Consider the following 23,448-nt stretch of genomic DNA (forward strand, 5'->3'; position numbering starts at 1 on the left):
GCTGAACAAACTTCTTCAAACTTAACAAATTAAGGCAAGTTATGGATTTAAACACCAAGTTTGCAAAATCTACACTACCAAGCAACAAGGATGCATTAAAGAATTCACAGTGAACTACTTGAGAGGAAAGATTTGCCTGCCAAAAGATAGCCACTGGTTCAAAAGCTGGTTGGGATCTTTGTACAAATAAAGTTTGCTCAATACTCCTTGGAAGAACTGAATTGAATTGAAATGTGACTATATTCCCTTTCCTGCCTCTTTTGGTTTCTTTTCTCAAAAGTTTAAAAACAAAAAACAACTTTGTATTTAATGCTATTATTCCATGATTCAGATTTTAGCCAAATCAGTAAATGTTAAACTCCCAGGAAAGTTGAGGATTCAGCTAGCCAAATTACCTCCTAATCTGCAAAAACAGCATCAAACTCTTAACAGGATAAAAGAAAATTCAAAACAAAACAAAACAAAACAAAAAAACTTCTCATAACAGTATCACAGATAATGTTGATGTCCTGAGAATGGCCTGGCATGTAGACACTAATCCAGAGAACCCATTGGAGGAAATCAGGCTTCTTTTTTTTTTTTTTTTTTTTTTCCCCCTCCATTTCATCCTATTTGATCCTTTAGTACTTGTCTTGATTTGTTTACTCTGAAACAGTCTGAATTTTAGAACATAGTTTTAAATATAGGTTTAAAGTAAGTACTAGAACCAAATAGTAATCAACATTTAGATCATTTCTGCTGCTTGCTCCTTTAAATTAGGAGGAAAATGAACTTTGCTAGTTTCCATTTTCTTTGTCGCAAATCATACTTTTCTGCTTTGTGAATACCAGCTTGCTTCTCAAACTAGTTGCTAATTACAGATAATGAATACGCAGTGGTAAAACAAGTTTTCCAAAAAGAAAATGAGTATATAAGGAGTATATAGAACATTCTCTTAATTTTCCCAGAACATTTTCTTTAAAAAAAAATAGACCCATTGGAAGTGAATCAAGGCAGTTCTAATCCTAATGAAAAGTGACATTGACATCCAGAGAAAGACCTATGGAGACTGAATGTGGATGAAAGCATAGCATTTTCACCTTTTTGTTGTTGATGGTGGGAGTGTTTGTTTGCTTCTTTCCCTTTTCTTGTGTATTTTTTTTTTCCTTTTGATCTGATTTTTCTTACAGAGCATGATGAATATGGAAATATTTTCAGGAAAACTACATGTTTAATTTACATTTGATTGCTATCTTAGGGAAGGGGAGAGGGAGAAAAATTTGGAACATGAGATTTTTCAAAGGTGAATGTTGAAAATTTTATTTGCATGGATTTGAAAAAATAAAATACTACTAGAAAAAAAAATTTTGGGGAAAAAAAAACTTTTGACCTATTGAGCCATCCCCCACAATACTATAGTCATTCCATAAAATTTCTGGGAAGATTCAAGATTTTATCAGTGGATTAAATTTTAATTTTGTTTTTGTTTGTGTTTGTGTGCATATGTGTATGTTTCTCTGTGTAGTAAAAATTTGTGAACAAGTATTCTTTAAGAAAGATTCACTTGTGGAATTTGATTGAGAAATGTTTGAAGTCTCCCTTTACAATAAGTTATGAATATTTAGCAATAAAGGAGGGATTAAATATGAGTGAATCAAATTCTTTAGCAATTTTGGAAATTGTATCTGTTTTCTTACTGTGATTCTCTCACTAATTAGCTTTGTCATATTGGACTAAGGTTATGTTGCTTCACTGCTTAATGTTTTGATTTTCTTAGCTGTCAAATGGGAACATTTTTGGGAAAGGATGGAGATTGGACAGGAAAGCTAAAAAATGTAGGTAGAATTTTGAGGACTACTCAGCCCTCTATTTTGTTGGAGTTGTCTGTTAACATAAGACTAAGTTGATTATATTAAGGAATACCAAAATTTAAACATTAAAACAAAGGGGGAAAAAATCCTAACTTAGTGATCTAAGTGATTTTGACTTGTGAACTGAACTTTTGCCATGTTTTTAAATTCAAGCATTACTTTACTCAGCAAAAAGCTTTTCTGTCTTATGATTGTAGAAACCCAAAGATACTTTCAGATCTTTTAACGTGTGTCCCTGATCCTCTTATACATTGATGTTGAAAATGTTTTTACAAAATTTTTATTTAGAAAATTATAATATGTGCTCTCTCAGTCTCTATCCCTCCTTTCTTCCCTCTCTTCTTCTCTCGCTCCTCCCTTCTCTCTCCTTTCTCTTTCTCATTATCTTATCTTTTATTATTAATTATGTCTTCTAGGAGCATAGAATCAACATATGCTACAGCTAGAAGGGAACTGAGGCTTTATCTTGCTCAACTCATTTTCTAGAAGAAGAAACAAGTTTTGTTCTAGGAAAGATGACTGATTTCCCCAGACCATACCCTTTTTTTGTGAGGAGAATGGACAAAAATTGGGTCTCCTAGCATCTGTCAATGTAAGAGCATCCTGGCTTTCTACTTCCCTGGAAATCAGCACAAATGAAAGAACAATAAAAAGGGGAAGGCAAAATAAACTAGAAAAAAAATTTAACTGGTCTCTAAATGATAAATAGCACATCATTTTCTCCAGTTCTTTTCTTCACTTGCACATAGACATTCATTGTCTGCATCAGAATGTTCTTCTTGGATTTAAATGGACAACAGTGAGAAAGAGATGTGTCTTGTGTTGACATCAGCAGAGTCTTTCCATTGCTCAGGTTCTTTATGCACATTCTGAAATTCTCTATGGAACTATAGTGAGGTGACTGCTAAATTTGCCGTTTCACCAATTTTCTCCAATCATTTTGTTCTTTTAGTCAGTGATACTATTCCATCTGTTCTCAAAGATGCCTTCATGGGATTAAGGTAGTATAGGGCAGACTTCTTCCTTTTAGTTTTTTTTTTTTTTAATCATCTTGTCACTTCTTATTGTCAGTGCTCCATGAGCTTCCTGTGTGACGATCCACTATCCTTTTCCTCATTTATAAGCTAAAGCAGAACTGTAGACTTTAGAGGGCAGGGGGCTAACCTAGATCCTATATACAACCATGCAAAATATGTTCTCTAGCTGAGAAGAAAGGCTACAGTACTAGTCCTGGTCATAATATAGTACACAAAACATGAAGTATAAATAAAGCCAGGTAACTTGGATTTGGATCCTGCTTCCATTCATTACTACTTATGTGATCTTGGGAAAGTCACTTAATTTCTACCTTTCAATTTTCTCATCTGTGAAATGAGAGTAGTAGACTTAGTAGTGTTTGAAATTCCTTCAGATTCTAAAACTATCTACCTATGATCACTTCCTGTTGAGTCAAAGGCATGAGCTTTGTGACAGTGATTTTGTTTGGGTGCTGAAGTGTTTTATGTATTTCCCTGTTCTTTGGTATCCCCTTCTTCCATTATTTGTAATAACACTTTCATTCCTTGAGAGAATTGACTACCATTCTAAAGTACTTTTCTTCCAAGAGTAAAAAGATGACTCATATCTATTTAGAAAGTAGAAAATTCTACTTTCAGAATGATTGATATATGAAGTACTAGCATTGATGTGCTGTGGTCCATGGAGTCACAAAGAGTTGGGATACAACTGAACAACTGTGTGTGTGTGTGTGTGTGTGTGTGTGTGTGTGTACACATAAAACACACATATTAGGAAAAATACATACATGCATATATATATATGCAATAGGAGGAAGTATATCTATGTATTGCATATATATACATGTATATATGTATGTACATCAAATATGTATGAGAGAAATTAATAGCAGACCCACATAGTGGCTAGGAGGCTGGAGTTGTGATCAGGAAGGTCCAAATTCAGATCTCACCTCCTATGCTCGTTATTTGTGTGACCTTGGACAATTTGGCTAATCTTCCTGATCCTCAGTTTCCTCTTCTGTAAAATATTACAGTTGAACTCCAAAGCTTCTAAGATCTCTTTGAGTTTTAAATCAGTGATCTTACAATAATTGCTTCTGCTCTCAGTGTCCCAGGCAGCTCTCTTAAGATTCTAAATTGCAGGCTGTTGTAGCATTTCTTCTCTGGGGAATTCCCTATATCAATGAAACCTCATGTCCAAGCCAAAAATGTATGTGTGTATATATATAAGGGAAAAAAAAGTTAGATGGCTCCCAACGTTCAATTTAGCAGGTGCTGCTGAGGGAGGCTGCTTTTATAATTTATGGAAGACTATTGTTGGCAGAAATCCCCTTAGATAATAGCTGTTCAGGAGTAGTTTATGGATTTTGGGTTCCACACCCTCCCTCTTCCCCTCCCCTCCTGTACACTGTCAAACCAGTTCATTCATAACTGTAACTCAGTCCAGTTATTCTTTGACAATTACCAAGGCGCCTTTTGCCTTTATGAATTACCATTCGCCTGTATCCTGGGAATGAGGGCACAATAGATGTCACTATTGTAGTCGACACAGTAACAAAAGGCAGACAGTGTAGACTCAGCCTGCTGTTTCAGAGCTTCCCTGGTCTCCTGGCGTCTCTGTCTCACACTTTTACTTGCACCTCAGTCTTGCCATCTGCATTTGGAATATCCTAACACCTCACACGAGTATTCCGGGGTAAGAGTCTTAGATGAAGCGCTTGAGATTCATAAATGAAAGGTGTTTTGCGTGGGGGGGGGAAAGGGTTCTGTTTATAAGCTCTCGTCTCCCACTCTACTAAGTCTCTGAGACTTAGAAGTGTTCTGAAGGCACCAGAATACTAGAGGTTGGGCATAGCAAGTTGATACAGAACCTATGGGAATGAGACAGATCCAACTTTTTTTTTTTTTTAATTACTTGTAACTTTAGAGGCTAAGATGGGGTAAGGGCAGTGGGGACAGAGGACTTGTCTCCCTTGATACCCTCAGACTTACCTGGATTAAGGCAGTCCCTTTGGGATTCAGGTTCTTTACTTGTAAAGTGATGACAGCTATTGCCCCTTCTCACTCCACATATATGACTACGAGTTGTCCTGGATCTCACAGCTAATAATGGTAGCGATCGTAATCTCAAAAAAGGAAAAAAGTAAAAATTGTCATGATTAAAAGAGATAAGCATGAAAACTACAGTATGTTTAAAGATGCATAGATAAGAAAGCAGGAACAATACTCATTATACATGTACCAAATGATGTAACACCAAGATTAAAGAAAAAGAAATGGCAAAAATCATAAGAATTAAAGACCTTTATATCCTTTTCAGAGAAAACAATTTATAAACAAGTTATGAACCAGAATAGATTTTTTAAAAGTTTGATATGACAGCTTTCTACTATTATTGAATAGGAATAGAAAGAAAACTGCATATTTCCAGCTGTGCATTTCAAATTTACAAAAATGGCTAATGTGGGGGGAATCTTTTCAAAATGGATAAAAGAAGAAATAGTAAACATATACTTTACTGTTATCAGTAAATAGTATAATAATGTTATAATAATAGATGATATAAAAGGAATTATAATCAGTAAAACCTCCTAAGAAAAAAATCTAGTTTAAATGGAAACTAACCTATTCTTGATGAACTAGTTGGTCAAAGAACAAATAGAACCAATATATTATTTCACTGAAGAAGATTAAGAACAATGGAACATCTTAAATTGGATGTGTCTAAACATTCATTGGCAAAAGGAAGAACATTTCAATGAATTGGGTGTGCAGCTTTTTAAAAAAATGTTAAATCTCTAGTAAATTCAATAACTTATAAATTTAATAATTTGTTCTTTTCTACATATTTTTAAGAGATTCTTCAATGATCCTCTGTTCTTTTCTTTTTCCTCCCTATCATATTCCTATTCTCCCTCTCCTTCCCATTCAACCCCAGTTGGAAAAAGAAAGAATCCATGTAGCAAATACATATTTATATTTTCAGAAAATGAAAACTGTAGACCAATATTTGTAATTAAAGTGAATGCAGAAAATGTGGGGAAAATATTAGTAGAGGTTACAGCAAAGCATTATACTCTCTGAACTCATAAGAATTATAGGAGGAATGACAGGTTGGCTCATTAGCAAACAGTTAGCATAAGTCCATTTGAATAACAAAAACAATATAAATTTTATGATTATATTATCAAAGAAAAACCTTTTGACAAAATATCACAGCTTTTAATGTTAAAAACAAATCATAAGAATAAATAGTTGTCTTTAATTAAAGTATTCTTGGTTTTAGATAAATACTAACCATCACCAAAATGGAGGACAATAACCCTTTCATTAAAATGAGGAATAATGGGAATCTTTAATCTAAAAATGAGGGATAATGGGAATCTTTAATCTACCAATGTACTTTGGCATCTTCTCTGCAATTTAAAGCTAGAAACTTGGCTTTAGGACAGAGAAATTAAATTACTTCCTGGGGTCACACAAAGGTAGAAATTGAGCCCAGGTATTCATAGCTTTGAGATCTACTATTCATTCTGACCATTTTGCAGTTCCAGAAATTCTATCTTCAAGACAAGAAAAACAGATATTAAAAGAATAAATATATTCAAGAAAGAAGCAAAATTATAATTTTTTGAAGATGTCAGGATGATTTATTTAGAGAACTCCAGAGATTCAACTAAAAAAAAATAAAAGAAATAATTTCACTAAAGTTCTAGGATACAAAATAAATCCACACAAATCATCTACCTTTTCTGCACCTTACCACCCAAACCCAATAGAGAGGAAAATAAATCCCATTCTAAATTACTACAACTATTAAAACTGTCTGGAAAACCACTTACCAAGATATATAGGAATTATACTAATACAACTCCAACACACTCTTTACAGACATAAAGTCTTAAATAATTGGAGAGAAATTAACATTTCATGATTGGGAGATGCTTATATGAAAATGACAATCCAATGAGTATCTATATTAATTTACATCATGAGGAAGAAGAGTAGGAATAAAGAGGCTTAGAAATACCCCCATCTCAGACTATCCTACAAAGCATTAGTTATCAAAGTAATTTGAAATTAGCTAAAGAAAAAAAATAGAATTTTTTTTATTGATCAGTGAAATAGATAAACCAAAAGCAATTTAACATAGTAGCATAATATTTAATAAACTCAAGGATTCCAGTACTGGGGTAATGACTCACTGCTCTATAAAAACTACTGAGAAAATTGGAAAATAGTTTGAGATAAAATAAAATTTGGACCAGCACTTCATATTTGATATCATAATAGCCTCCAAATAGATGATGAACTAGATAAAGATATGTAAGATTGTATGATAAAGAGATGAGAGGATAATGGAAGCAATTTTTAATTAACTTTTTAATCATCAAACTTTTTTTTTCTTCATGTCCTTCTCTGGCCCACTGGGGGAAAAAAAGAAAAAGATATATAACCCCTGTCAAAATGAATGAATCTTCATATTGACCATGTCCAAAAACGAATGTTTCATTCTTCTTATTAATCCATTACCTCTCTGTCAGAATGTGGATAGCATCCTTCATCATTGATCCTGAGGAATCATTATTGAACACTGGCTTAAGCAGAGTCCTTATGTCTTTCAAAAGTATTTTTTTTACAATGTTGATGTTATAATACAAATTATTCTTTTGGTTCTGTTCATTTCATTCTGGATACATATAAGTGGGAGGAAATATCTTTTGAAACTATGAATAAGAGAAGCGATCCTGACCAAACAAGGGCTAGAGAGAATCACATGAGATAAAATGGACAATTTTGATTATATAAAACTTCAAAAACAAAACCCATATATGAAATCAAAAGAAATGTGATTAAAATTAGAAGGGAGGAAATGGGAGAAAAGAGGAGGAGAGACAAAAAAGAGGAATCACTGAGGATTGGAATTTTTGAAGCACATTTCTCTAATAAAAGGATTATATGCAAGAGATATAGAGAATTGATATAAATATATAGGAATAAGAGTCATTGCTCCAAATTACTAAAAATAAAAATGCAAATTAAATCATCTCTGAGTTTCTACTTCATGCTTACTAGATTGGCAAAAAAGAAAAATGACAGTTATTGGATAGGTTATGGAAGTACAGGGACACTAATATGCTGCTGTTAGTGGAATTGTGAATTTGTAACATAACTGGAAAGCATTGTGGATTATCCTCTGATGGAATAATACCACTACTAAGCAAATATCTCAGAGAATAAAGGATCTATAGGTAGTAATATATTTGTAATATTTTTTATTGTAGCAAAGAACTGGGAACAAATCACAGAATGTGGATCTCATTCAATATCATTGTCCCATAAAAAAGACAAAAGGGATGAAATAATAGAAATCTAAAAACACTTGTATGAACTGATGCAGAATTAAGTGAACAAAACCAGAATGATTTAAACGGTGACCACAGCATTGTAAAAGAAAACATTGAAAGATTTAAGATCTTATATCAGTGTAATGACAAACTGCCAACCCAGATGACTCATGATATAACATACTTTCCACCTGTTGGTGGAGAGATAATATACTGTATGGAAAGAATGAGATGTACATTTCCAGATATGATAGTAGCATAAATTTTTCCTCAACTATACTTTTGTTTGAAGTGGGGAAAGAGTATTAAAAAGGGAGAGCAGAGATAGAATTTGAAGGGTGGCAGTACTGGAGCATAAAAGGAGGAAGAACAGAAATAAAAGGGCAAACATTTCTAAAATATACAAAGGCAGCCGGAGAGCAACTCAGATAAACAGGGCAATACCACTAAAACCCCTTTCTGCTCTTTGTGTATGGAAATGTTCGTGTTTGATGGTTTTCTACCTCGTGATTCTTTTTATTTTTTAAAATTTGCTCCTTTCCCCCCACCAAAAAAAAAATGGTATCTTTAAGAGCCTTCTTCTTGCTTGGATGTTGGGATCCCTGAACTGCCTACCATATGAGTAGGAATTAATTCCACTGCTATCCCATCACCTCTTGATCATCCATATAGACTTAACAGAGCAGGAATCCTCCATATATACATGTGTATGTCAGAATTTTGAGGAAAATCTCACAATTATTTGTATCATACAGAGCCATGATGCCTGTTTCTGTTGTAGCTTTTTCTTGTTCCTTCATATACTTTTGTTTATATTTGTGTTTTTAATCCACATTGATAAATCACTGAAATTTGTTTGATTTTCTGCATACTTTTTCCTAGATTTTTATTTACACACACACACACACACACATACACACATACACACACACACACACTTTAAAAAGAACAAACTCCTTGCTAATAAAACTGCAGAAATGGTGACCTTTTTCTGTCTTTATTTCAGATTCAGCAGAGTACTGGGGCTGCTTCTTCATAGATAGCAATTTTTCCAAATATGGAGGAAATTCCTAGAAAGGCATTTCCCATTTTCAGTATATCTGAGTGATCATGAACCAGTTGGTTAACTGACTGATTTTTCTCATCAGTCCCACAGCCATAGTGATACCTGTACAGTGCCCTTCATAGGATTGTGGGACTGCATCAATGAGATAAATGCTTTGTAAATCTTTAAAACACTATAGAAAGGGCAGTTGCTGTTACTATCAGCACCTAGCACAATGCCTTGAAATAATAAGCCCTTAATAACTTGAATCCAATCCAATACTGATTACTCTCCTGCTAAGGGGATACATAAAGTACATGTAGATAACTGAAACAGAATCAATTCTGTGTGATTTTATATATGTAAGATAGATCTCACCAATAGCCATTCTTCTCCCTCTCTTCCCATATCCAGTCATTTACCAAGTATTATCCATTCTACCTCCACCATATCTCTGACTTTTGTCCTCTTCTCTGCTAGTTCAGGCTTTCACCCTTCTCACCTGTTTCTGTAATATACTACTGGCTCCTCTCTTTTCTTCACTTTATCTCTCACGTGGCTATGAAGGCAATCCTCTTAAGGCCAAAATTTGACCATCTCCCCTGCTCATGAGTCTTCACTGAACTCTCACTTGGTTCTTGGAGAAAATATGATTCAGCATGGCATTTAAAGCTCTCCATAAGGTTTCTTTCCATGTTTCAATTTATTCTTCCCTTTTTGAACTCTATTTTAGCTAAACTTAACTAGATTGCTTAGTTATTCTTTGAACTCAGTATTAAAATCTCTCATTTGGCATTTATGGATTGTCCCTGATTCCTGTTCTTACTTTCTCCTTATTTCTCTCAAAACCTTCCAGAGGGCTATAAAACTATACCTTTTAATTCATTCAAAACTGTTACTAGACCTGTATCCCAAAGAGATTTTTTACAAGGATATATATGTACAAAAATATTCATAGTAGCTCTTTTGTGGTCGCAAGGAATTGGAAATTCAGAGGATTTCCATCACTTGGCATACGACTATGATGGAATACTCTTGTGTTATAAGAAATCATGAGCAGGATGCTTTCAGAAAAACTTCAAAAAGTGAAGTGAACAGAACCAGAAGAACTTTGTATACAATAAGAGCAGTACTGTTCAGTAATCAACCATAAATGACTTAGCTATTCTCAGCAATACAATGATGTGAGACAAATCCAAAGGACCTATAATTTTTTTAAAATGGTATCTACCTCCAGAGAAAGAATTCATAGAGTCAGAATGCAGATTGAAGGATACTTTTTAAAAATATTTTCCTTGATTTTGGGAGGTCTCTTTCTGTTTCACCATTTGACTAATATGGATATATTTTTTATATAACATAAAGCATAAAAGATATAAAGTTATCAAACTGCTTGCTTTCTCTGTGAGGACAGAAGGGAGAAAGAAAGGGAGAGAATTTGGAACTCAAAAATATTCTTAAATGAATTATTAAAAATTGTTTTTATGTCATTGGAAAAAATAAAATATTTAACAATAAAAGGCTTAGCTCAAGGACCCTGACATACACAAAACCCCCTCAATCCCTCAAATTTTTAAATTCCTTTTTGTACCTCAAATTATATTTATGTGTATATACATTTGACAAAATGTAAAATCATTGAGTAAAAAAAATATTGTAAATCATTTTTATCTTTGTACCTCCAGCACCAAGTATAGTGCTTAGTACATAGTCAGTGATTAATCTATGTTCATTGTGTGATTGATTGATATATACCTTCCTCCCAGTAAAATGTAAACTCCTTGAGGGGAAGTATCTTTTTCATTTTTGTCTTTGTAGCCCTAATGCCATACTCTAAACATAGCAGGCCCTTAAATGAATTGAAATATGATTCAAGAGAATTATTCTCTTCCATGGTTACAGTAATGGGAAGTCATTTCAACCTTAAATTCATTTATAAAAAAAAAAAGGAATTTTTTTTTCATTTTAACTTTATTCCCTTTCATATAGAAATAGACCTATTGTGCATGGAATGGTAACAGATGTAATTGAAATTCAGTAAAGGTCAGTTGTTTCTTTAGTTAATTTTGACATTACTAGAAATTTCATACCAGAATTCACAGAATGTGAGAGCTAAAAAGGACTGTGGAGATCATCTAATCTAGTTTCTTCATTTTGTAGCTGAGAAAACTGAAAACCTTGAGAGGTTGTGACTTTACTGAGGTCACACTGCTAGCAACCATAGAGCTGTGATTTGAATCCAAATCTTCTGATCCAATTCCAGCACTGTTTCTATTTCATTTTAATGCCTCTCCATAAACAAGTGGTGTACGAGCATGTAGGAATGCTATTCAAAAGATGGGAGTGACTTCTGGAAACTTACCCTTGGGTTTTGAAAGCAAGATTCCTTTTGCTGAAATTCAGCAACACGGACACTTTTAAGAATGGATTTCATAGAAGCTGGATGCCAAATTCTAACCCGTGTCAAGCATGGTGTAGTTTTCTAACTTTCTATAAATTCTAGGTATGGTATTCTGGAAGTGCTGTGATCACATGCAAACTTATTATGCATCCCCTATGTTGAATAATTTTTTTTCCCTTATAGTATTTTTAATATCCAGAGCTTGCAACCCCACTATAGGTTGATCCTGGGCCAGTGTACTTGAAATGTAACATGATAGGGCAGCCTTAGGAGTGTATCCATCTGGAAGTCGGGGTGCTCAGAAGTGAAGTTGGAATTGCTGTACTTGACCTTGGGCCTCTCAGCTAAAACAGCCCCTGACAATACCGAAGCAGAAATTTGCCTCAAAGCCAGATGAGAGGCAATTGTTGTTATATATAGATTGCCCCAAGTTGCAAATGAGCATTATTGTTATATATAGATTGCCCCAAATTGCAAATGAGAGATTAAGTGGTAAAGTAGTGAAAAGGTCATCCAAGAAAAACGTGACCAAAAAAATAAAATAAAATGATAAGCTGCCAGATATAAAGCAAGAATGAGGGATAGCAACCGATACCTTGTGCTTTCTTAGCATCCACACAATGTAAGGAGACCAGTGGTCCACAACACACTAGGGGGACCACCTCTGGAGACTTTGTGGGAGCCTCCAAGTGAGCATCTAAGTGGGAATGGATGTATCATTGTGGACCACACCCACTTGGATGAGCTCACGGGTTCTTGGAGCGCATTGCTTGTGCCAGTGGGAAACTGGTGTGCCCCATTGTTGGATGAATTAAACATTGAAAATCTGGAGTTATTCACAGTTCATCATAGTTCAAGGCTTGGCCTTGAGGACAAGCATTTTTTTTAGCTTATTATCCTTTAGATAACAAACAAAGGTTTGTGAAAGAATTATTTTATCCTTTTATAAAATTCATTTTTTTCAAGTTATTTTCTAATAACTTGGAGGACTGTACTGGTAAATGGTAACTGTTCCTATTCCTGACCCCCCACTTCCAGCTTATTATAGAACTTGCAGCATTTAGCACTTTCCAGTGTAATTTAAAGGGATCACCTATTTTCTTAAATGCTTAAGTAATGTAGCAAGTCGCAGATATTGATTCTCTCTGCATTTATTACATGGAAGCTGTGTTTGCTCCTTCCCCAGGGAGTATACCTCCTGAACTGCATGCTTGCCAGTGACAGCTTGGACCCCTGATACATAACCAAAGACCTTGCCTAATATCCTTGCAACTGCTCAGGGAATTTTTATTAAGTAAAGGCATCATTAAAGTAGACAGGATGATGAAGTTTAATGAGCATCTTTCTTGCATGATACAATGAGTTTGGCTGTTTTCAGAGCTCTCATTTCTCCTCTCTAGTGGGGAAGATAGTGAGGAAGGAAGTATACTGGGGGTTCATTTCTGCCTGTGTTTCTAGATGATCTCTACGGTCCTTTCCAGATTGTACTTCTGTGGTTCTGAATTTACAGTTTTGGCAGTGGCAAATCATCTAAGCAAATAAGTGACCTTCACTGAATAACAGTCATATCTATTAGAATTATCAGCATAAGAAGAATATTAATGTATAAAGGGGAGAAAGTCAAAATAGACATGATAAATATATATAGCTAGCATTCTTCTGTGAATCTCAATTTTTCAATTGAATTTAATTCAGATAATGTAGTAAGAAGCTCCTATTTGCCAAGTGCTAAAGATAAACACTAAAAACTTACATTCTAGTAGGGACCAGTATATGTAGATAAGTCAAATATAAAAATTAAAAACAGTATAAGTGGGGAGAGGAGTTTCATATCTTTAGCTACATCTTCACATGAGATTAGATGCTATATGGATGTAGGTTCATGTAGTTACTTGTACAGCCTTTTCAAAAAACAAAGTGAGTGTGTGTGTGTGTGTGTGTGTGTGTGTGTGAGAGAGAGAGAGAGAGAGATACATGCTGTGAGTCAAGCTTCACAAAAGACAGTGACAGTTCCATACTGCTGTCATTGAGTTCAGGACTGTCTCATGAATGAGATCTCAAGAAATTATTGCCTGTTGACATAATAAGGGAACTCCTAAGAGAAATATAACTACTCTTCTTTAAAAAAATACTCAACAATTCTTTTTTTTTTTTTTAACAATTCTTTATTTATATAATTCCAACTGTTGTTATGAGATAATTACATGGATTTGAAATTATATATTTGTAGTCTGGGTCTCATATTATTCACTGAATTGACTTTGGAGAATTTCATTTAACATTCTACCTGAAACTTAAAGTATCTTTATGGTAATGATAAAGGGAATTATTGCCACCAGTTACTTTTAAGCATTTTTCTTTGGGAGATATGGAGATTGAGGGTGGGGTTAATTAGTAACTGTCCCTCTCTCTTAACTCAGCATCTTAGACACACATAATCTGATTATATAACAAATAGATAATTTCATATACCTAGCTGGCATGTAGAAACAAGATGAGCTACAATAGAAATAGTAGTGGGAATTAAGGGACAGGAGGCTTGAGTTGAGATCTTAGTTCTGATATTGCCTAACTTTGGACAAATAATTTGATTGCTGTGAGATTTAATTATCTGTCCATGGAGGTGATTGGAACAAATAATTTTTAGCTTTCTAATTCCAAGCATTGATTCCACTGTAGTTAACAATGTGCCAAATGCTATGGGAGAAATCAGAGAAATAGATGCAGTGGTCTTGGACCCCTAGAAACTTATAATTTTATCAAGGAAACAGAACTGTAATACATGACCAAATTGGAGAAGCTAGAAATCCACATGTGCTCAGGTGCAGTGGTCTAAGAGATGCAGGGCTCTGTGAGCTACTAGAAGGAGCCAAGAAATATAAATGCATTAGAAAGAAGCAACAGAAAGGAAGACACTTAAAAAGTCAAGATGGGAAAAGGTTTCAGAAACAGCGTTCAATAGATCCAAATTATGTAGAGAGGTCAAGAAATAAGAAGAACTCACAATTTTTCATGAACTCCTGTTGCTTCTAAAATAAAGTCCTCTGTAGTCTGATCTCACCTGCCTTTTCCATTTGTATTTCATGTTATATCCCATATACTTCCCATTCCATGGACTGTCATATAATCTCATCCCACCTACCTGCTTTTGTTTGTATCTAAAATGAATTCCTTTCTCACCTCCACCCCTAAAATCCCTAGTTTCCACCTCGTACCATATAGGTTTCCCTTCGTGTTCCTTTCCTGATGCTCAATTGTTAACATTGTTTCCCTCTTCAAAATGCTTTGTATAACTTGTATCTATTCTGAAATTATTTATATGTCTACACATTATTTATTTTCAGACAAAGACTATGTCATTTTTGTCTTTTTAATGTGGTGTGAAGAACAGTATCTTGCACATAGCAGGAGCAGGTTTTTTGATTCCTAACTTAGTATTCTTTCTCTATTCTCTATAACACAGTCTCTTATTTGACACTTAATAAATGTTCAACTGTTTGAACTAAATCTTTTTCTAGATGTCACAAGCCTTTTATTACATTTCATTTGCATTTGATTTAATAAAATAATTTTTATTAAATTTCTACTGTATATAGATCACCCTACAAGAGATCCAGAATTTTGATGATAGTCACTGTATACCATAATGTAGGAAAAAATGTCTATTGTGCTAGTTGGAGATAGTGTTTTTTTTCTTTGCAAAGTTACTGTGTATTTGACATGTCAGCCTTGAACTTGCCCTCCTCTAGTTTTAAGCATCAGGTACTTGAAAGGTTCTATTTAAAAGCAGACAGTATGTTAGTGCCTCCACTATATAGATCTGCTCCAAGTTACTTAGCTTTGAGGAATAGAGAGAGGATAAATAACTTTTCATTATGATTTTTCTGTGGTCCTGATGGGGGAGGATCCTCAGATGGATGCCCCCCTTTCACTGTACCCCTGACCCTTGTCACTTCTCTACCTTAAAGCTCCTGATCTCCAGACATAGTGTCCGAGCGAGCCCTGAGCTCTCTCACTTGTTTCTGCAGGTTGAGAGCTTCCGGACAAGTCTCTTCTTTGAAATGTTCTTCAGCTGCAGAAGTCTGTTATCTGGCTGCTGAGATTAAATGATCCTTTCACTGTTCCTGGAGAGGACTCTTCTCCCCCTCCCCAGCCAGGATTACCTCCCAACCAATTACCTTCACAAAGCTCACTTTTCAGCAGAGAGAAGAAAGCTTCTAAGGATCTCAGGCGCAAGAGCCCCGAAACTGTCTGAGACTGAGCAGTGACTGGCTTCTGGCACCCCACGGTGACCCAGAACCCTCAGTGTGCTCTGTCTTCTGCACACGGGCATCTCAGCACATATATACCTAAAGGAGTCTTTGTGCTAATGGAGGGCCCAGGGAAAAATGCAGGATTCCATCTTGTACTGTTCTTGGCCAAAATGAGAAAGTATAAGCACCAAATGCAAACCCAGAGGGCCTGAGTTTAAATCCAGCTGTGCCTTCCTAGTTAGAGAAACCCTATTTGGGTGCATCATGTAACCTCACTGAGTGTCAGGGCTCTGTATGTAAAAAAAGGGCAGAGGAACTGAAAAAAGAACTCTCACACATGTGTGTGTGCACATATACACACAGTCTATAGTTATAGAGAGTAACCTATAGAAAAGAACAGAGAAAATGTAAACATGGATGCTTCTCCCCTTTTTTGTAGAGGTGAAAAAGCTATGGATATAAAATAGTATATATACTGTCAAATATGGTTGATGTGTTGGTTGTTTTTCATAACTGCTTCCTTTTTGCTGCAATCTCTTTTGTGATCCTGTTTTAAGAGATAGTTTTCTGGGTGGTAGTGCTTGGCCGAATGAGAGGAGAGAAGAGAAAAGGAGAGAGAAGAGGGAAAAGGAGAGGAAAGAGGGAGAGGAGAGGAGAAAAGAGGAGAGAGGGAAAGAAAGGAGGAGAAGTGAAGCATTTACTAAGGATGCTAAATGTTGGAAATACAAACAAAAGCAAAGTAAGAAAGTCCTTGCCTTCAAGGAGCTTATATTCTAAAGGAGGGTTGGCCCCCACTAGAAATGATTCTCAACGACAGGAAGAAAATGGGAGGATGAAGATATTCTGCAAGGTAGAGAAAAGATAGAACATGCAATCTGGTAAGGAATGGAGATGCTGTGAGCCTGGGCTTCCTCCTTAAAATAGGTGTCCTGGGAGGAACTTGGAGTAAGCTTTGGGGATAAAGACGTTTTTATGTCATGGTAGAAAAGGTGAGTCAAGAGTTATCCAGAAGATTTTAAAGATTAGAGCATTGAGTGATATGATCCAGGGCTCACTTTCTGATTAAAAGTAGATCATCTATTTCCCAGCATACATTCTTCAAAAGTTAGAGGAATCAATGAAGGGAACTATTATTTTCAATTGGATCCTTACCAGTTAGTAAGAAAGAACTGTTTGCTAAAGTAGAGATGATGAGAAGTAAGGGATGGGAGTGACTATTCCATATCATAATTTGTAATAAAGAAGAAGAAAAAACTCATCGTCAGGCATGCATACTACATTTTCTTGGAGAGCATATTTCAAAGGAATAATTGAAAACTATCAGAAGAATCCTATAGATTAATGTCCTAAAGGGAAATCAGGTGAGATTTTAGGTTTGGGAAGCTAAGGTCAGCTAAATAAGCTATTGGGCCCATATCCTGAAAATGTTGGTTCACGCCCTTCCCATATTAATGTCCCCCTATGTACTCATCATTTTATCGCTAAGCCTCTTTATCGGCACAGACAAAAATTAAAATTCTGTAGATTCAAAGAAATAATTCTGAGGAGGGAAAAAAATGGAGTGAGTTGTCTGAAGGAAACAGTGTTGATACTTAGGAAATTTGTCAACCAACTTAAAATTGTGAATAAAAAAAGAAAAATAGAAAATTCAACAAATATCATTTAATGAAAGATGAATATAAAAGCAAATAGTCCTGTAAAAATCTTATCAGGAATGCTAAAATTCCAAATGAGCTGAAATTAATAAAAGAAATCAAAAGATAAAGAAAAACAGCATTGTTGGAGTTTTTTAACTATATAAAGGAAAAAAAGAGATCAAAGAAGAGATAAAGGTATCTAAGGGAAATCAAAAAAGAGATAAAAAGAGAAATAGCTATAAATATCTATTAGGTAGATATAGAGCTATAAATAGAAATATCTTATCTCTTTAGCTGTCCCAATGTGGATGGAGCAGTGATAACTAACAACAGAGAAGACAATGTCTTAAATCTGTTTTCTTTGCCAAGGAAAATGAGCTTTAGCCATTCTTGATGACTTTAGCTCATTGGCCCAGAGAAGCTATACCTCCCATTGTACTGAAAGAAATGGCAAGTGTGATTTCAGAGCCATTCATCACGATCTTTGAAATAGCTGGAAGAACTACACACCTGTGAGATTGGCTAAGATGACAGGAAAAAATAATGATGATTGTTGGAGGGGATGTGGGAAAACTGGGACATTGATGCATTGTTGGTGGAGTTGTGAACGAATCCAACCATTTTGGAGAGTAGTTTGGAACTATGCTCAAAAAGTTATCAAACTGTGCATACCCTTTGATCCAGCAGTGTTACTACTGGGCTTATATCCCAAAGAGATTATAAAGAAGGGAAAGGGACCTGTATGTGCACGAATGTTTGTGGCAGCCCTTTTTGTAGTGGCTAAAAACTGGAAACTGAATGGATGTCCATCAGTTGGAGAATGGCTGAATAAATTCTGGTATATGAAAATTATGGAATATTACTGTTCTGTAAGAAATGACCAACAGGATGATTTCAGAAAGGCCTGGAGAGACTTACATGAACTGATGCTGAGTGAAATGAGCAGGACCAGGAGATCATTATATACTTCAACAACAATACTCTATGATGACCAGTTCTGATGGATCAGGCCATCCTCAGCAATGAGATCAACCAAATCATTTCTAATGGAGCAGTAATGAACTGAACTAGCTATGCCCAGAAAAATAACCCTGGGAGATGACTAAAAACCATTACATTAAATTCCCAATCCCTATATTTATGCCCACATGCATTTTTGATTTCCTTCACAAGCTAATTGTACAATATTTCAGAGTCTGATTCTTTTTATACAGCAAAATAATGTTTTGGTCTTGTATACTTATTGTGTATCTAATTTATATTTTAATGTATTTAACATCTACTGGTCATCCTGCCATCTAGGGGAGGGGGTGGGGGGTAAGAGGTGAAAAATTGGAACAAGAGGTTTGGCAATTGTTAACACTGTAAAGTTACCCATGCATATAACCTGTAAATAAAAGGCTATTAAATAAAAAATAAAAAAAAAAGAAATAGCTGGAAGAACAGAAATAAAGAAAGGTTAGGAAAAGGCAGCTGCTTTCTCAAGAAAAGGAGAAGTCTGGAGATTGGAGGCAGGCTTCTCCTCTCCCTTTTCCCAGTAAAGTTACTAGACTCCTGTGGACATAGCTTACATAGATGTCAGCCAAGTATCTGCCAGTCTCTCTCCTGCTGCTCTCATAGACAAGATGGAAGGGTGTGGGCTAGCCAATAGAAGGAGTTAGGGAAGATCAGAACCAGTTGAATGAATTGCCCTCAAGAATTGACTTTAATCATTTAATACCACCTTAAAGGATGATCTCCAATGGAATGTTTCCAAGATTTGTCTCCAAATCCTTAGTTGGAGCCCTGGGCTGCTTCTTGTTTCTCCTATTTCCAAATGGATCAAAGCCTAGTTGGCCACCTAGCTGACTGATGAAATCCCATTTAAAAGTTAATGGTGGCCTAGAATGTCGGGTCAAACTTGAGCATTGAAAGGTAATAGGGATAAAGGTTTTAGTCTTACAATTGGGTACAAAAACTCAACTCTGCAGGCATAAAAGTCAGAGAAGGAATGATAGATAAATAACAGATAGTCTGTGAGACAAATATCTGGCTGTCAGAGTAGACAGTATTATGTCCTGACTCCCTCATTGTACCCTCGGAGACTAGAAGCAATAGAGCAGGTGATGAGATCTACATTTGTAAAGGGAGCTTGTCCCCTCCCATTAAAACACAGTCTGGTCCCCCTACAAAATTTTAGGTGACCTTGTAGACACACGGTATCCAGAACTGGGAAAGTAATGGTGCTCTTCATTCTGCCATCTGCTGTGTTCAGAGCCCTTCTGTATAATTATTTGTTCATTTCTAGATGCCACATTTCAGGAAGGACATTGATAATCAACATAGGAGAGTGATTACCATCTCAGAATCAGAAAGATCCTTTTAGGAAACTAAAGATTTTCAAGCCTGACAAAGAAATGGCTTGGAGAGGAGGGGTGGTGGTGTGCTAATAGCTATTTTCAAATATTTAAAGAGTTGTCATTTAGTAGTAGTCTTAGTAATAATAATAATAATAACTAGCACTTATACAATGTTTACTATGTGCCAGGCAGTAGAGTAAATGATTTACCGTTATAGTAGGTGATAGTATTATCCTCATTTTACAGATGAGGAAACTGAGGCAAGCAGAGGATTAAGTGACTTGCTCAGGGTCAGCCAGAAGCTTTAAATTTGTTCTCTTTGACCCTAACCAGTGGAATTAAGAACAGTAGGTGAAATTTCAGAGAGGCAAATTGAGGCTTGAGAAAAGGCTTTAAAAAAAAAAAAAAAAAAAAAAAAAAAGCCCTTAAAGATTAGAGCTAGCCAAAGGCTGGATAACCATTTGTTCAGGAAGTTGGAGGGCAGTCAGATGTGGATTAAGCAGGCTAGCCTCTGGGGGCTCTGCCACTCTTGAGTCAGTGATTCTGTGATTGCTCCAGTCCGCCCCAGCTCTAAATCCTGTTATGCAAAGTGGAAAGTGCTAGGTCATCCTGGTTTGCCTGAGTCATCCAGGCTTCCATTTCTAGTCTTCATGCATGAACACTACCTATCACATGTGAGTAGTCAGAAACACTGACTCAGTGCTGAGGATCCAATACAAAGAAGGCTTGACGAGCAGGTGACTTGTCTCCTTATTTCCTTACAAGACGGTGTTACTGCCTTGAGATGTTACCTAAAATGCTGTCTCCCATCCAGTATCAATTACTTCTGAATTCAGAAATTCAGCTCTTCCCCTCCCCATCCCCCAAACCACAGAAAGACAAGCTGAAATCCAGGAGCAGAGGCTTCTCTGTCCCTAGATTTTTCGGGATGGCTGGAGTACCACTAGCAGAAATTCTCTTTGGCTAAACCTTCTGAGCATAGGTGCATTGGGCCAGGTCCCAGGGCTGGGGCCAGAGAGGTTTGCTCTGAAGAGCCCACCTCAATTTCCTCCACAGCCAATAGGATCCAATTGCTAGACCTGAGGACTGAGTCAGTGCTTTGGAGCTTTTTTGATGACTCACTCTGAAAGGATTGGATAGTTCATTTAACTCTTGTTGAGCCTTCAAAGAAAAGTTGATTCTCATTGCCTCAAAGAGCTATTAATGTGGACAGAATGCTCTGATACTTCCTGATGAAAAACTATTACTAAGAGCAGACCATTTTAGACTTAACTTGAACTCATTATCGAGTTCTATATGCTTTAAATAATATTCAGATCCTGACTTTCCAATTGACATAATATGCAAATTCATTCCCCCAATCAATCAGTCGGTAAAAATTTGGAGCTTGGCATCTTGCTGGGACTTGTGGGTGCTAAGACAAAAGTGAATCAGCCCCTGACTTAGGGAAGTTTGCGTTCTATTGAAACAGCACGTACCCCTGAGTTTGTACAAAGGAGATAGAAGGTAATTGGGGGAAGGAAGGCAGGGAAAGCATTAGCCACTGGAGTGGGCTACTCAGGAAGCAGGTGGAAGTCCATCCGCATTTTGAAAGAAACTGGGGATTCCAGTAGGCAGAGATGAGTAGAAAAGGTATCCCAAGCACAAAAGGCCTCCAAAGCAGTGTTAAAACTATTAGCCACAGCTGTTTGCAAGGACTAGCAGGGGAAAGAGGCACCGAGGGCATTAACCTAACCAAACAAACAAGTAAATGAATGAATAAATAAATGAGTGAATAAATGAATAAATCAATAAACATTTCTGTTCCACATGTGGCCAGAAGTTCATCCTGGCAGAGTGCTAGGACAGAGGAATCAGATGTACCCGAGAGGACAATCCTATTGGGGACAACTTATGCGGGGAGCCGGCATTTATGTCAACAGACGTGTTAGTACAGCTGAAATTCAGCAAGGAGACTATGGCGCACCTTTCCCATGGAGGTACTGAGAGACCCATGGAACCCTTCTCCAAAAGGCAGCTTATGTCAATAACAAATTAAGTTGGAGGTGTATTTATTTTAGGCCGGCTTTTAATTTAGTTTAATCAGGATTACTCATAAATTATCTATTAATTACTATCTGGTGTTCAGTTAAATCCTCCCAGCCACGGAAGTGGCTTAGTCTTGCTGTGAATGCCATCCACCTTAATTGTAGGATACTTTGTCAACATTTAATCAGTGGTCCTTATTAATGTGCCATTGATGTGTTGGTAGCTCTCCCAGCACCATCAATCATGAGGGAACAGCAGGAGCTGCCTCTGACACCATTGCTCTCTGTCACATTATCGAGCCCCTGGGCTTTCTGGTTAGGTAGGATGCTCACTTTTCTCTAAATGCACACTCTATCTCTCCAGTTCAACCCAATTTTTGTCATTGTCGACTTAAACACTCACAGCCCTTGGAGCTTGATTCCCTATTAAACTGCTCAGCAGTCTGCATGAAGGAAAAAGAATTCCTTATTTGCTGTTCTCCTCCCCTATTCTAGGAGTCTCACTCCTGAATAAGATCCAGATGCTTCAGAGGATATGTGTGTGTGTGTGTGTCTGTGTGTTTCAAAAAACACTGACCTAGAGAAAATAAAAGTGACCTCTCCTACTTTTCTTTGGCTGGGTAACTTAAGTATTTCTGGAGATTGATGTATTGTTTAAAGCACTACCAATGGAAGCTTGTTTTATTTGAATAGACTACATCTCATATTTTTGTATCTTTGTCTTTTCTGTAGCCTCTATGGCAGACACATGCAGGCAAACCCAGAGCCTCCCAAGAAGAATAATGACAAATCAAAGAAGATCAGCCGGAAACCTCTGACAGCAAAGAACAAATAAGGATTTGGTGTGAACTGGTGCTTCTCTCTCTCTCTCTCTCTCTCTCTCTCTCTCTCTCTCACACACACACACACACACACACACACACTTCATGCTTTTTGTTTCTAATTCTCTACCCTCTACCCTCATTCCCTTGCTATTTTAGTCCTTCTGAAAGATGCTGGATTTTTGCAGATACCTGTTTCTGTGTATCTTATTAGAAGTGCCAAATGAAGGAAGCCAAGATCTATTTTGACTGCAGATTCCAAAGAAGGCTCCAGTTTTAAATCATTTAATAAGAATCATGAAGTTCCATATTGTCAAGAAAAATTAAAACCATGTAGCCATTTGCTCTAGCTTAACACTGCTCATTCTTCTATTTATGTGTACATTAACACATGTATAATAGCTTTTATTCTATTAACTCATACATATATACCCCCTTTGCGCTTTCATCTGTATCCTTGAACCACCAAGTTATTATGTTCATTTTACTTATAAATGATTTTAATAAAATCTTTTATTCGTAACACATGTTGCTTCTTTAATAGAACTCAGAATAATGGGATCTCAGGGAATACACATTTTTGTTTACTGATTTTTTTTCCCCTAAAGCATTATCATGATATTTTAGTGGTTGTAGAAGATAGAGTCCAAAGTCTAACATGGAAAAAAAAATGGAAATTAAATCAGACTTAGTTTTTTCTCACATTGA

At 36.1% G+C, this 23,448-nt stretch overlaps 1 protein-coding gene across 3 annotated transcripts in view; it reads left to right on the forward strand.

Annotated features, from left to right (window-relative positions):
• Nucleotides 1-23,089, forward strand: part of RSU1 (Ras suppressor protein 1) — a 220,415-nt gene extending 197,326 nt beyond the window's left edge. For 2 of the 3 annotated variants that reach the window (XM_031939915.1, XM_031939916.1), the window contains one exon: nucleotides 22,652-23,089. In XM_031939915.1, coding sequence (XP_031795775.1) covers nucleotides 22,652-22,754 — 103 coding nt within the window. In that variant the 3' untranslated portion in view covers nucleotides 22,755-23,089. Of the gene's footprint in view, nucleotides 1-2,266; nucleotides 2,286-22,651 lie in introns of those variants that run through there. The other variant, XM_031939920.1, reaches the window with a different exon arrangement.
• The last annotated feature ends 359 nt before the right edge of the window (nucleotides 23,090-23,448 follow it).

This window comes from Sarcophilus harrisii, chromosome 5 (genome assembly GCF_902635505.1).
Source record: "Sarcophilus harrisii chromosome 5, mSarHar1.11, whole genome shotgun sequence".
Classification (NCBI taxonomy): domain Eukaryota; kingdom Metazoa; phylum Chordata; class Mammalia; order Dasyuromorphia; family Dasyuridae; genus Sarcophilus; species Sarcophilus harrisii.